Genomic DNA, 16105 nt, shown 5'->3' with positions numbered 1-16105 from the left:
ATACTTTCATGTGTAATTATGAAGGAAAAACAGTATGATTAAGGCTAGGATCATTATCGGGAGCGGCTGATCTATTTGTGATTATTAGAAAGTGCGCATGGGGAAATGAGAAATTATTCTTTATTGTTTCCGTAAATATTGCCTTTTTTAACATGCATTAAAGTTCTGATTAAAAGATGTTAAAATATATTTAAATATATATCAATGCGTTTAATTTTAATTCATTATTAATAGATATTATCAGGGGTGGATCCAGGAATTGCGGTAAGGGGGTGCCACTTTATGAGGCCTTGATGCTCCCATTGGGTACTTAAAAGAACACTGCGACAATATTGTGTCTACAATCCGTCGTAATGAGCGCTTCTCTCGCCATGTGTGCAGACCATGTGCCCCCTCCCCCCGTTTATAGTTTAATGCACGGCTTGTCTATGCATAGATCTAGACCTCTAACCGCAAAGCGATGGTTGCAGTGCAAAGACACCCTAATCCAAAAAATCAGTAATCAATGTATGCGGTTTCATAGTTAGAATAATCTAACTGTGTCTCGGGACAGGCCCTCACCACATCGGGTCCGTAGGACATTATCATTTTAACGATAGAACATTCTATCTAGCGGTTTCAGTGTACAGTTCTTAAGTCATACTTTAAAGGTTTAAAAATCTATGAAAAGCGCATACAAATCTCCTGATGATTTTTATTTGTGTGTGTTTAAAAAATACCCTGGTACTTTCTTTCACTTTCATTCAAAGGGGAGATATATCAATCACACTCGAATTTCCAGAAAAAACCTGCATAGGCCCACATTCTTGCATTCACCCCAGTACACCGGAAGCAGGGGTGTGCTTGTAGTTGCGGGCCTAAGTATAACAAACTATGGTCAGCCATCGCTTGTCAAATAATTAAGTCAACTTGCCAGATGATTTAGATATGTCATTTTTCTGTCATTTCACTTTATTCTTAGAAAAATTCCTTAAGGTAGTTCCATCCTCTTGTGACGTATCATTATTAATGGTTTAAATTTAAAAATAAAACTGCATTAATTTCCGCTTGATACAGTTTAATTGAATCAATAACCAAAGAAAAAATATAGGTTGTCACCTTCTAACAGTAATCTGAAAATTTTCTTTTCTTGTAAAACTGTGCTATTATGATAGTTTTGCATGTAACTTTAACCATAGTCATTGATATAATTAAAACTAGAAATCAGTTTTTGTAAGGGAAGACAATAATGTAATTTTGTTTCATTCAGAGCCTCTAGATAGGTTTTCTAACACAAATATTAATGACAGAAGTTTATTTAAACCTTATTTTTTTCTGTTATTGAAATAGTAAATCACAATTTTACAACAAAATGACAGCTAATATTGCTTTAAAGATGTCAGACATACATAAATAGAAGTACAAGTTAACATTAAAAAATCGCACAGGTTCATTAAACAGCATCATAAAAATACATGAAAACTGTTTGAAATAAAAAAAACTTTAATTTCTACTTTACATCAAGGAGAGACCTGCATAGGAGTTATTGCCCTTGGCAGCATTAAAAATATATAGATAATTGGTTATATAATCATATTTATAGAAAATATAAACCTTTTCAGCATCATTAGTTTACCATATATTTTATACCCAGTGAATGAAATATTCCTCCAAAACATTTACTTTTAACATGCACAAAGTTTAATTGAATAAAGATTTCCGAAACAATAGGGTGGAGAAACTAATCAGAATATAGTACGATGGTATGTTTTCCATCACTCGTCAGATAATTATGTCGACTTGTCAGTTAATTATGTCGACCTGTCAGTTAATTATGCCATGTCGGGAAAAATCCTCGTTCATATTTTCTCATTATCTTGTACTAATGCTATTTGCTGACAGATATTTTCCGTCTTACTATCTGACAAGTTAACATCAAGATCTAACAATTCGATATAATTATCTGACAAGTCAACATAGATCTAATAATCCAACAATCAATATGTCGACTTTTCAGAAAATTATATCGACTTGTCGGATCATTTTGTAGACTTGTCAGATTCTTATATTGTTTAGTGGATGACACATTTTGGGCGTGAAAGCATTTTTACGGTTACTTTAAAACTTTATCATTTGGACATTTGCGACAAGTCGACATGTTGTGCGCTCTTGTATTATGGGGGGGAAAAAACTCGCGTTGCATTGTATAAAGATGAATCTCATGATATCACCATAGGAACTTCTGAGGGCTTGAACTTTTGAAAAATTTTCCATTGAGTGACGGAAAGAGCTGGTAATTTTTCACGGATAACCAGGAAGACTTACATGTCTTTCAGTTTCAAGAAGAAGTTAAAAATCAGTAAACGACAATAGTAATGTATATTCACTATTTAGCATTATTGATCCCCCTCCAAAAAATAAATAAATAAATAAAATAGTGAGATGTCAGCGTGTCCAAGCCCACGAAGCCAACATTTTAAAACTACGTGGTGCAGTATTTCGTCAATCCACTGACGAGCCCTCGGGACTACGAAAAATTTGGTCATGTGACCGCCCCACTTCACATCTCCGTAAAATATATAAAATCGTCATGTATAACCATCCATGCAGACAGAGAGAGAGAGAGAGAGAGAGAGAGAGAGAGAGAGAGAGATAGATAGATAGATAGATAGATAGATAGAGTAAGACAATTTATAAAGAAGGAAATTCAAAAAAGAAAGAAAGTTTACAACATTAACTAAAGGTCACATAGAATGCAAACTGCATGTGGATGCAGCATGTTGGGGAAACCAGTACATACATATATGAATTGCTAATCATGTATATATACAAGTGGATGGACAGTATCAGTATTATACCAATATATGAATTATAAACTATAATGATTTTTGCAGTTTTAAAGCATCACTTCTTTTTCTGAAAGTTTGCACTAAATATTCACTCAATTTGACAATTACTGGTTTGTCTTCATTAATCATCAACCAAGTAAATTTGTCCTTATTTGTTAGATAGATAAAATTTTTGTTGAGCTTGTATATACCATTAAAAACATATATAAATAAATATATATATAATGTATGGATGCAAGTATGCAGCAAATAAATAGATTAAACAAATGCGCTTATCAATCTTTCGGATCTGATCTCCAATCTTCCGGATCTCACTGGTTCTGTGCAAACTTGATCACCTGTATCCCAATTATTCCCTCTTCAAATAAAACGTCAGAATATACGGTATTTATTGTGCTGACAACCCTTAATCTTGTGATGTTTTTTTTATTCCTATTTCAACCAAGACTCCAATAAATTACATAAATATATAAATTACATAAATATATAAATTACATAAATATATATAGATTTGCACACAAATAACCAAAATTGCCACGCTCACGTTCCAGTCCATGATTTTAGAATTTGAAATCTGAACACTCTATTTGATCTTCTGGCAGTAGCGTATACTACGACATGATACTAATAGTAGTACATACCTTTAATGCAAGATGTGTTTTATTAATAATGTCAGTGTCTCGCTTTATTCACCTTTACCTCATAATTGTGGATATAATTGGGGGAAAATAGCTTTCTTCAGAATTCTTTAGGCTCATACTTGTTATAAACAAAGAGGACGGAGGGGGAAATACCTATTGCTGTTTAAAATGTTAATCTGTATCCATTGAATAAAGTTATGTTACAAGGGGAAACCCCGCTTGGTATATGCCATTGTTTTAAATACTTTAAAAAAAACGGTATAAAAAAAAAAGGGTAAACTGAAATGTTTAATAAGAGTCCATATCACATAGTTCAAGGGACTCGTTCTTTATTAATCTAATATGTAGAAGAAACTTTTGATTTAGTATGGTGTTTTATAGGCATGCTTTTTACATGGTGTGAAGAACCGGGGAGAGTTCTGTTAAGACATCAGAGGAACTGAAGACGAGACTCCAAATCATCAGTGATGCACCCACACCTACAACAAAAACAAATGCCTCCCATGGGCCTGGGGTGAGATTTCTTTGGTCATTCGAATATTTTCATGTCACCTATTGCTATCTGTTTTCTGTCCGTCGTCGTGCGTTAACATTTGATTATATTCAACTTACGAAATACTACAGGACCAATTTTTACCAAACTTGGCAACAATTTCAGTATTAGAAGAACAAAATGCTCATTATCATTTACATTTTCCAGTCTTCCTCTTGAAATTCCTGCAGTATCTAAAACTTGCGCGGTGAATTCATTGTGTGTACGTGTGTTTTGTTTGTTGTTTTACTAACATCTCATACGAGAATCTTTCACTCGTGTAGAGACGTCACGTGAGTAAACTGTCACGGTCTATGTGTGGCACCAAAGGCCAAAACTCACTGTGACATGAGATCTCCGTTGCTTTTGATGTCTGGCGTTTGGCAAAGGAACACTCACTAGCAATCTTAAACGTCTTAGGTTTGACACAGCTGTGTAGAAATAGTAGAGAAGTAATAAAGGAGGAAAAGGTTTGAAACAGACGATAGAAAATTTTGTATCTTATATAATGAATATATTTCAGATTAGTTCATGACACTGAAAATATGGTCCCTTACTAAGTAATTAAAATACGGTCTCTTGATAATAGATACTGGCGTATTCTCTGGTTTAGTGGCCATGTCTATAACCAAGGAAGATGGTGAGATGGTAAATAAATACGGTAGAGGAAGGATAATGGCCAAATTAGCAGAATTAATGAGAAATTTATATAAAAATGGTCAAATGAGAATCACGAGAATAGCATCCGATGGGAGAAGTAATTGAGTCTATTTTTGTCATTACGGTGAAATAATTTCAGTTATCCAGATATTTCTTACGTTTCCTTTCCGCATCGATGAGACCAACAGGATCGTGGTCAATAACTGAAACTGCCATGGTCTCCATCTAATAAAAAGTGTCCAGTATACTGGTTCTCTCATCCTCTTGGGTTTGATGATGGACCGCTGATATCTACGTTTGAAGAGTGTCCCGTGTCAAGCACATATGGTTTCTGACAGACCTTACAACTACTGAAGTACACCCAATTCTGATGACAACTGTGACCTGTCATAAAACAATTGAAACCCACGTCTTCCGAAATATATTTGCATAGAAGACATCCGAGGCCACAACAAGTTCGAACCTTTCACCACATTGCGAGTTATCTTGGTTTATCCTTACCACAATGTCCAAGTTTCTTGGGTACCATTCGTGTCAGTGTGGACAGATGCATTCTCGGAATATACCAGTAATGTTCCTGAGGACTGTGAGTTAAGTGGTGACTAGTGGAACCTTGTCGTTTTGTGATTTGTCCTTGAGCTGAAGGAGAGATTTTCTGTCTAGTCTCATCCATTGCACATCACACTACGTGGACGTCTGTGTTGCAAAAAGCAGGGTTCCTGGGAATCGCCTCTTTTCCCGAAAAGCAGTTGGTGATGAGCAATGTGACAGACTCTTTAGGCACGCCTTTGGGCGAGTGGGACGGATGCTAGATGCGCCAGTGGACGGACTCTTTAGGCACGCCTTTGGGTGAGTGGGACGGATGCTAGATACGTCAGTGGACGGACTCTTTAGGTACGCCTTCGGGTGAGTGGGACGGATGCTAGATGCGTCAGTGGACGGACTCTTTAGGCACACCTTTGGGTGAGTGGGACGGATACTAGATGCGTCAATGGACTCGGGAGGAGGCTGAGTTTAATTTTCCCACATATAAGTACGGCTGCGATGTTCAGGAATGTAATAGTATTCTTGGGATTAAACATTTTCATAGTGAACGTGATGAAAGAGCTGCAAATGTTACGAAATCGTTTACTAGTGTATCGACCACTCTCGAAACCCAATCAATGGAACGTAGACAGCTTAACAGGCTATATTATATACGTTCCAGATTGCCAATAAAAATATTGACATACAATGGTGCCATTCTGGTTCTCATAGCTGTCATTAATCTGCAGGTAATGTTCACCATTGAACATGAAGGAGCTGATATCCTAACTTCCCTTCGTGCCTCGATACCCCAGCTATTCGTTACGTTGTAGGTTACGGCGAGGACATAGTGTTGTAGGCCTGATCAGAGAGTTTTATTGAGCAAGTCAGTCGTGTCTTTAAATCTTCTACATTCCGACAGAGATGTAAACAAATAAATTCAGAGATGTTTTCCATGGGATATCCAAGGACACTGACATATAGAGGGGGCCCGGTGTGCCTTAGTAAAACACTTTATTCAGTAATCTGTGATCATGTACATGTTTACAAACAAAGTAAGTCAAGAGAATTATGTTAATCTCGCACTTGTCATTTTTCAAGTGAGCGGTGAATGAAATTTCCAAGTAGAATAACAAGACATATACTCAATAAAAAAAGAAAGGGAGAAAAAAGAAAGCAAATGTATGTCTTCCTTATGGATTTCCGACAGAATGTAAAATTACCGTCTGTGGGACAGAGTGTTACAAAGACGTTGTCGTTGACATTATCCAGAAACATATATATACCGATTTGTCTCTGCGTTATCTGCAGGCTTTCGGTGATTTTGGCAGAGAACACATTGGCGTGGTCAAACTCTTATCTTTTTTAAATGTGTTCGTCTGAGAGCTGTCAATATCCATAACAACAACTGAAGACCCTTTGACCGCCTCTTTGCTGACATCGGGGTTGGCTTGCTCAAATTAATAACTAAATTAATCCCGCGCCAGCGCGCGGTTAACGTTGAGATTGATCAATGTCTAATAGTGTGTGGATTGACTTGCTTCACACATGTAACATTCGCAGGGTGTTAGAGGACATCTAGTAAGATACTGGGTAATTATCAAATTAAAGTGTAATCAACAATGAAGATTTCTATGATATAGTTTTTGAGTCAGACGCACATATTTTATTTGGATGGATCCAGGAAACGAAGAGGCTGCCTTTGAGGCTCTGAGAGGTGGAAGCTCGCCTCCACACAGACAGCTCTTAATGAGACACATCTATAACAGTTTGATGAGGATAGGACCTTCATATTTTCTTCTTCAGTATTCTGTTCCATTTAAAACGACGCCGTATGTGTCCATTGGCAAGATTCCGGAAGCTCTCCTCCCTGCAGATAGCTCTTAATTCTAATTCTTAATGGTATCTAGGACCTTCATAATTTTTTTCAGTATTCTGTTTCCATAAAACGACGCCGTATGTGTCCATTGGGAATTCCGGAATCTTGTTGAGTTTCATTATGGGACGCAGGTTATGTAGAAGCCCAAGTGACATATTCAGTATCACTATACATAGATTACAGTAGAAGCCCAAACTGTTAGGAGTTTTTGGGAGTACATGTACATGTAAATCCCTCAAGACAAATCATCATGGGAGGATCCAATGGGGCGGATGGGGTGGTCAAGAACCCTAGAATAATTTATATATATATATATATATATATATATATAAGTGTGTGTGTTAAATAGGTAAGGCTATATATAACTATTGTAATTATAATTTTAGCAGCATCACAGAATTATGACTTTACAATGTATGATATAAAAAACTCATGAATTTCCCATAATTTTCTTTGAATTGATCAAAGATCACTGAAAATATGAGCTCTTACAATTAAGTTTGATACACTCATGTTTCCCATCATTTCTATATTTGAATGACTTGGGTGCTTGCCATTAATCTATTGTCCCAGTATTGCTGGTGTTGCTGTCAATGGTGATCAGAGAATGTGCAATTAATTAGTGTCTGATTTGCCGGTAATGTTACTGAAAAGTGTCCTTACTAGGGTGTTAACAGTTTTTACATTTTTTAAAGAAAATGCAAACTAGAGACCCATGGGCCACACCACTCACCCGAGTCACCTTGGTTCTGCTGTTGTTCATCTGTGGTGATTTTCATAGGATTTTTTTTCAATCTATTCCCATTAACATTTTGACCCCATATTGTGGCCCCAATCTAGTCCCAAAGGGCCATGATAACCAAACATTAATTCACACAACATGGGATGCCTCAACACCAATATGACTAATGGTATGAAATGAAAGGTCTTGCTATAAGAATTACATACACATAATATGAAAGCAGTACCTTCAATAGTTCAGGAAATTTTTATGTTTTCTTGAAAGTAGGTCTCCTATAGGGATCCAGGATAGAATAGGTCCTCAGTACCCCTTGCTTGTCGTAAGAGGCAACTAAATGGGACGGTCATTTGGATAAGACCGCAAAAACTGAGGCCCCCTGTCACAGCAGGTGTCGCACAAAGATCCCTCCCTACTCAAAGGCCATAAGCGCTGAGCATAGGCCTAAATTTTGCAATCCTTCACGGGCAATGGTGACCATTGCCCGTGAAGGATTGCAAAATTAAGTCTCCATATGAGTGTAAAATTCTTGAGTGGGACGTTAAACAATATGCAATCAATCAATAAAAGTAGGTCAAATTCTAATTTCAAGGTCACAAGGTCAGAAACTTTGATACCATTTAAAAGGTTTTGTCACAAGGAATGCATATAGGAAATATGAGCCTGTTCTATCTTCACTAGTCAAAAGTTATGAGTAAGGTTAAAGTTTTAACTCCAATGTCAAGATCACAAGGTAAAAGATTATGCATGAAATGTAAGGCCTTACCATAGGAAATCTAAATTATGAAAACTCTAACCTTCAGGAGATATATGAATTGAATAGGTTAGGTTTTCTTAAGGGTATGTCAAACTTCAAGGTCACAAATTCAAAACTTGGGTAGCAATAAAGATCTTATCACACTAATGAATGTTGTCTATAGATTACAGTCATAGGGGCATAAACCCCCCCCCCCCCCCCCCCCCCCCCCAAAAAAGTAAATCCACACAACTTGGAATCATTTGCATTTAGATATAACTTACTGTGGTCCTGCAAAGGAATTAGTTAAAATTAATTCCCTACATATTCCTATATAAATCTTTGATCGCTTAGTGTGGCCCTTACCTATGATACTTCAGGGGGCTGCAATTTGCAAATCAACATGACTAATCATGGTCTTGTGCTGAAGAAGAAGATTCTAAAATATTTTTCCTATCTTTAAGTAATAATCTGGATGATGACATACAAGTCAGATATGCTAATTACATTGTACATAAAGTTTGATAAGTTTTTTAAAAAGATTTCCCCTATATATTTGCATGTAAAACTTGATCCTCTATTGTAGCCTCCACACTACCAATTTGAACAAAGTTGTATGTACATTATGTCAGAAAGCTTTCATGTAAATTTCAACTTTTCTGGCCCATGCAATGATTCTTGAGAAGAAGAATTTAAAGATTTTCCTTATATATTTGCATGAAAACTTTGATCCTTTGTGGTTCCACCCTACCCTGGGGCACATTATTTGAACAAACTTGAATCTGCAATATGTCGGGAAGCTTTCCTGTAAATTTCAACTTTTCTGGCCCAATGGTTTCGGAGAAGAGTTTTAAATAACCCACCTTATTTTACCCTTTTCTTGATTGTCTCCCCCTCAATGGAGGCAATAACTGAACCATTTGAACAAACTTGAATCCCCTTCACCAAAGAATAGTTTTATTGAAATTAGCCCTGTGGTTTTGAAGAAGATAAAAAAAATCATTAACTTTGGGAGATCATATTTTAGAAGAGGAATCAGTTTTGGGAAAATATATAATTTAATAAAATGAAAGAATTAATGTTTCAATTTTGGGTCAAAACTACTTGTGTTGAACATAGTCCTTTGCTAAATTGGAATGTGGCCATGCTTAGGGGGTAATAGGGGAATAGTGTTTACTTTCAACACAATTGTTTCCCAATAAATTCAATAATCTCCCACTTACAGAGGATATAGATACAGAGAAAGGACTCCACGTTTTTGAACTCAGATGCTTATTGTCTTTCAAACTGATTGATCATCATACCGAAAAAGAGAATGTCATACCGATAGGATTAAGTTTGCCATACCAACAATTATATAATCTTAATATATAGTCTGATTTAAAATACATGCATCTATTCCATTGGAGGATTTCATGTACGCTAGCTAGGATACATGCTGAAGCAGGATTCTCAGCACAAGACTATACAACTTTTTTCTTTTGAAAGCTGAAAATCATCGGACATATGCCTAGCATTCTGACTAAGTTTGTATACAAGGCAATTAGAAACATGAGGGTACAATACTTTGAAATAGATGCTAAACACATTGAAGAAAATAGTTGTTAAGGGAGGGGAATAGAGTTCATGAAATACCCCTTATATAAGGGCAAGGCAATTAATCAGAATTGATCATACTGGGGTTTGAATATTGTACAATCTGCCATTGAACAGAGAACTTCAGAAATTAAAAAAAAAAATTTTTTGCACATTAAATGCATAATGTAATCAGTTTTTCTTACAGATGTGCAGTTGAAAGGAATATTTTTAAAAATTGGTCCATTTACGGCAGTTTTTGCCCTGCCTCTTTTAGGCCATGGGATTGCAGAAGTTCTGAAATTTACAATTTATATCTCCCTTGTCCAAAAGAAGCTCAATACCAAATCTGGAAAAAAAATTTGGAAGTTATCAAAAAGAAGTTATTTTCCCCAAAACTTTGTTTTTCATTTTTGATGATCAAAATCTACTGTCTCATGTGTTTCACCAAATAAATTAAGATTATTCTTTATCATAGAGAGTGTATTATTTGTTGTGTAAACAAAGATTGAGGTATGTTACTGTTTACAAAATTTGAAAATGTGGATTGAGGGTTATTGATGCAAGTTTATGGTATATACATCACATTTCAAGTATTCTTTAGATAAAATGTGCCATTTGAAAGTTAAATTTTTGTCTGTGCAAAATAATGATGTGTCAAATTACAAAATTAACATTTCATTAGTTTGTTTGTAAACATAAACAACACCTGAGTCTTGTTTACACAACACAGGTAAGGCTAACATATTATCGTATACTTGCATTAAGAAGGTCAGATTTTGATTATCAATTTTAAATGAGTTATATTTCTAATATGCTTAACGTCAAAATTGAAAAAAAAATAATTCAAATATTACTTGAACCAGCCCCTTTACCACACACATTTAATCACTATGCCCCACTGTGGTACCAAAACTCCTACCCCTGGGGTCATGAAATTTACAATTTTTATTACTACTACTTGTGTAAATTTTTCTATACTTATTTCTGGATTATATATATAGATAATATCTATTACCAAATTAGTGCTAATTTCCAAATGGACATACTCACATAACATATATTTTATTATTGATATATCATAAGTAATGACAATACACAGTGAAGAGTAATTCTTCCGAGTTATATATATATATATATATATATATATATATTATATATTATATTATATATATATATATATATAATATAAATATAGTTATATATATATATATAATATGAATATAGTTATATATCTAGTCAAGTATAGGTCTATATAATATAAATATAGTTATATATATATATATAATATAAATATAGTTATATATCTAGTCAAGTATAGGTCTATATAATATAAATATAGTTATATATATATATAATATAAATATAGTTATATATCTAGTCAAGTATAGGTCTATATAATATAAATATAGTTATATCTTTGTTTTTCTAACTGTGTAAATTGTGTATTGTGATTGTTCACAAATAGATTCATTAAATCTTGGAACACAACAGACGACACAGTACGTGCGCAACACAATAGGAAGGAAATAGATTTGACCTCCCTACCTGGACTAAATAGCCTATCATTTAACTTCATGCAGAGGGAAATCACCTGTGAATATTTAGTCTCTTTCAGTCAGTGCCTCCTAAATACTTTATCTTGGAACCTTATGATAGTGTTAATACCTACCAGCAAGTTTTATACCAGGTTTACTGGGTCATTAAGGGATAAGTCTTAAAATTTGACTTATACTGAAATATTATCATTTAAAAACTGGACAACGTTTTATGTACTTGCCCTGCAGGTGTTGCTCTGAAAGTGTGGTGTTAGGCAGAATACCTTTGTAAACAAACTTGATTTGCCATTTAAAATATTACCTGGCTGTGTTTTTCAGTGTATGTAGTACAGCCGTGCTGTGCATTGTGGTTTGTTATTCTAGACATTGATTTTCCCTTCAGGAGCCTCATGTTTCTGTAAAAACAAGGCAGATTGAGCTAGGTTGATCATGTGACCAGCTTAGGATGAACTGGGATGGCTGATAAAGGCCCTGCTAGACTGAGTGTGTAGTGTTATAGTTAGGACATATACACGGAGCTGAGTAATCTGTAGTGTTTACACTTGTGTGACACAATGGTTAACTTTACACACCAATAAATTGGACACTCGCAAGGAGAAACAATGGTGTCTGAATGTTAAGACAGTGATTCTCGGAGAGGATTATATATTTGCTGTTTGTGAAGTGTGTTAGCTTTTATTACAACGTTTGACAAAGGAGATTCACGATTTCTGGGGGTGGTTGGAATCATTAAATAATGACTTCTGGTGGGGAATGGCAGTCCCAAGTGGCAGCAGAGCTTCAGATAGCTGTTCAGACGGAGAGGTGTGTTTTATCATTGTAATTGTTATTGGATTTTTGATCTAAGTATCACAAAAGGCAGGTAAATTATGATGAATAGAGCGAGAAAGCTTAGTAGGTCAAGAATCAGGATTCCTCGAGGGCTTGTTAAACAGCCGTGTTTTGATCATTTAGAAAGGGAAAAGTAAAGCGTTAAATCGTCATTGGTTTTCTGGTGTAATAATTCAAATGACATTGCTGAGGTTTTTAAAATGACACCATAAGAAGATATTGATTACTGTTGCGTTTCTGTATGTGTACTCGGTGGAACAAGCACACTTATTTATTTTTTTTCCATTTTGTGACCCTTTGGTCTTGTCAATCTTTGCGCAGTGATCCCAGTGGAGGTTGGATGGCAGGAAATCAAGGTCCACCCTCCCTGTCTGTAGTGACCACGGTGTGGGGGATGACCCAGTCTACACAGAGTGGCCCTTTCAATCATAGTACACCTGGATCAGGATACACAAACACCACCATGTCCTCAACCAACTATACCCAGCAGCCACAAGGATTCACAGGAAATCAGATGCCAAAACCTCCATACAACATGGGACCCATCACGAATAGGAGGGACTCGGGAGGCTACAGCAGACCAGGGTAGGTTTTCTCATGGCTGTATGACCCTAGCTGTGCTGGGAGAGAATACACTGATAACTAGATCTATATACATTTAGATAATTAATTAATGTGCAAGGAAGGATAGAATAATCATGATATGAAATATGAATGGGCTAGCTAGCTTGTGTGCTGTAAATGACAACGAAATGAGTTTGATATATATATCACGACAATTTTTATAATCTAGACTGATTTGTTTTTCAGCTTTAGGACAGAATTAGTTCATATTTGTATTATCTACAGTAGAAGTTATACCATTTAAGACAACACGTACCACCCCCTCCCCCTACAAACGAATGTATATAATTAGTATCCACTATATTTACATATCTGATGACAAAAACAAAATTATAATATTTTGCCGACAGCCCGCCGCAGTTATTAGTTATAACAACACCACCCCCTCCCCCTGCAAACGAATGTATATACTCAGCACCATCAAATGAAAATGGACTTAAGTCAAAATTTTAATCACTTATACCTTAAAGATTTATCTAGCACATGCAGGTGTTAAAAAAAATATGCTGGTTTATAAAAAAAAATCTAATACAAACATTGGAAATTTTAATTTTTCATATATGAATTTTTTTAAAAAGTTATAGTTGGAACTTCTTAAAAGTCTATTTTCAGTTTATTGTCTTGAGGTCGGGCCCCAGGGTCATGAAACATTTTGGGCTTAAGGAGGAATGCTACACCAGAGATATTTGATATGGATGAAAAGTGGAGGATATGTGCAACAATATTTTGAAATTGAAAATTTCAAATATACTTTATTTACTCAAAAAATAGTTTTAGTGGAAAGAAATCTGAAAAAAATTCAAAACTCCTGCTGGACTCAAACCCGTGATCTTCTGTCAATGTGCTAACCTCCTGAGCTACTGCGCTAGCTAGGCAATGTTTGAAATGAATATACAAATATTGCTGATATTTAAATTTTCATTCCTGTTTTCAAAGAAAATCAGCCATTATGACGATGTAGAGTATCCCCTTAAGTCAAAACTGAATATTGTGATGAAATTACTCATGGAGAAGTCAATCACTCCAAAATCAAATTGTTATTCAATATCGTTACATCAAATTTCTAGTGTCTGCAAACTAATAGTTTCAGTTGAAAAGTAATGAACATCTTACAGGTGACTGAAATGTTGACTTAAGTCTGAGTTTGTGTATATATGATCCCAGGGACTTGTGATTGTTGATAATATTGGTTTGTTTAAGATTACAGTGGCTTTGTGGTTGACTTGTCAACGACCACTTCCATTTGGTCTAGCTTTGTCTGTTGTCCCCTTCACTGTTAGTGGACTAAATGATGATTATTTCTTTGCAACAGTTAGATACAATATGGTTGGGCAAGAAAAAGCATGTGTGTTTACGATCACATCATGTTGAAAAAATATAAAGATAGGTAGGTCGGCTTTTGTATTTTTTCCCCTCCAAAACATACAGGAATAGGTGCAACAACTGGTCCTAGAACTGAAACATTCTTCTCTTTCTTTTACTGGTCCTAGAATTGAAACATTCTTCTCTTTCTTTTACTGGTCCTAGAATTGAAACATTCTTCTCTTTCTTTTACTGGTCCTAGAATTGAAACATTCTTCTCTTTCTTTTATTACCATGCTGAAAATGATGATTTTTTAATGTTTTTTCTGAAACTGATTCTTTGTTTGAATTATGATGTAAGGCAGTTGAAAATGCTTCATGATCAAAGGTTCCATGCATTGCTGAAAACAAATTTTTTGCAAGTTGCAACATTAAAATATCTTAATTTCGTTCCTTTTTCTGAAGCAACTGGTGATGATATCAAAGGCAAATCATTGGAAAGTATCTATTTTGTGTTTGGCTCGCGCTACATATCAATTAGAATAAAAAAATAAGATGATCTTTAATTTCCATATATGCCCATATTTTGACTGCAGACCTATTATGGTATAGGCTTTCCCATCCGTATTCGTGTCCAGGTTATATCTTTTACACTAGATGGCCTAGAACTATCAAAATTGGTCAGCTGATACATCTTCTAAGGGGGGGGGGGGTTGCAAACCAAAAATAGTTCACCACCTTCTAGAATTTTATGGCTCTACACATTAAAATTGTCCAAATCATATCTTTTACACGGTGTGAGATCTAGGACTTCAAATATGGTCAGCTGATGCATCTTTGGGAGAAGGTGTGTCACAAATCAAATGTAGGTCATTGTGGCCTCCTTCTGGAGTTTTATGGCTTTACATATTCAAATCATGGCCGGGTCACATCTAGAACATTTTGAGGCTTAGGACCATCAGACTTGGTCAGTTGTTGTATCATTTGTGTGTGTGTGTGGGGGGGGGGTGGGGGGGGGGGTGTCATAACCCAAAACTAGGTCACTGAGGCCTCATTTTGAAATTGCAATTGACAGAGCCACAGCTTTTGACTTCAAGCATACAAACAGATTCATGCATCATGTGTACGTAGTAGGAGATCATGCCATTTGTAACACCATTTCTGTCCGAACAACATTGATCTTCAATGTTTTGATTATCACTGAACGAAGTACTTATCCTATGGGCTTGGGACTTTGAGACCCCTGCGGAAAAAAACTCCACATTGCTGCTCTGAGGCTCGCTGACCTAGATCACATACATGTTTGACACAATGTAAATGACTCAAATCTTGATCAGTATAGCACTATTTATCAATACTATATATAAGATTATAAGAAGCACAGAAAACATGATGATATTCCGAAAAAATATTGTGTGCCATGTGAGTGACCAGGTTTTCAATTTCTAATTACCCACAGCAAACATTACTCACATTGATGAGTGGGTGAGTGGTTATCCACAACCCTGCAGCTAGGACCCAACTTTCTTGCAAGACCCAAAACAAAAAAACACAATAAAATAAATTGTTCAATGACTTTTTTAACAATTACATCATACATGTCCACTGTTGTTGAAATGATTGTTCCGAGCTCGTTTCTTTTTCATAGGCTTGATATTTTTTGTCACAATCATT

At 35.5% G+C, this 16105-nt stretch overlaps 1 protein-coding gene across 2 annotated transcripts in view; it reads left to right on the top strand.

Annotated features, from left to right (window-relative positions):
* LOC125669267 (zinc finger MIZ domain-containing protein 1-like) overlaps positions 1–16105 on the top strand; it is a 52964-nt gene that overhangs the window by 5552 nt on the left and 31307 nt on the right. Inside the window, exons 2-3 of one of the 2 annotated variants that reach the window (XM_048903706.2) lie at positions 3851–3983; positions 12827–13090. In XM_048903706.2, coding sequence (XP_048759663.1) covers positions 3937–3983; positions 12827–13090 — 311 coding nt within the window. In that variant the 5' untranslated portion in view covers positions 3851–3936. Of the gene's footprint in view, positions 1–3850; positions 3984–11592; positions 12479–12826; positions 13091–16105 lie in introns of those variants that run through there. The other variant, XM_048903705.2, reaches the window with a different exon arrangement.

Source organism: Ostrea edulis, chromosome 4, assembly GCF_947568905.1.
Source record: "Ostrea edulis chromosome 4, xbOstEdul1.1, whole genome shotgun sequence".
In the NCBI taxonomy this organism is placed as follows: domain Eukaryota; kingdom Metazoa; phylum Mollusca; class Bivalvia; order Ostreida; family Ostreidae; genus Ostrea; species Ostrea edulis.
The sequence above is the reverse complement of the archived record's forward strand: the minus strand, read 5'-3'. Positions and strand labels throughout refer to the sequence as shown.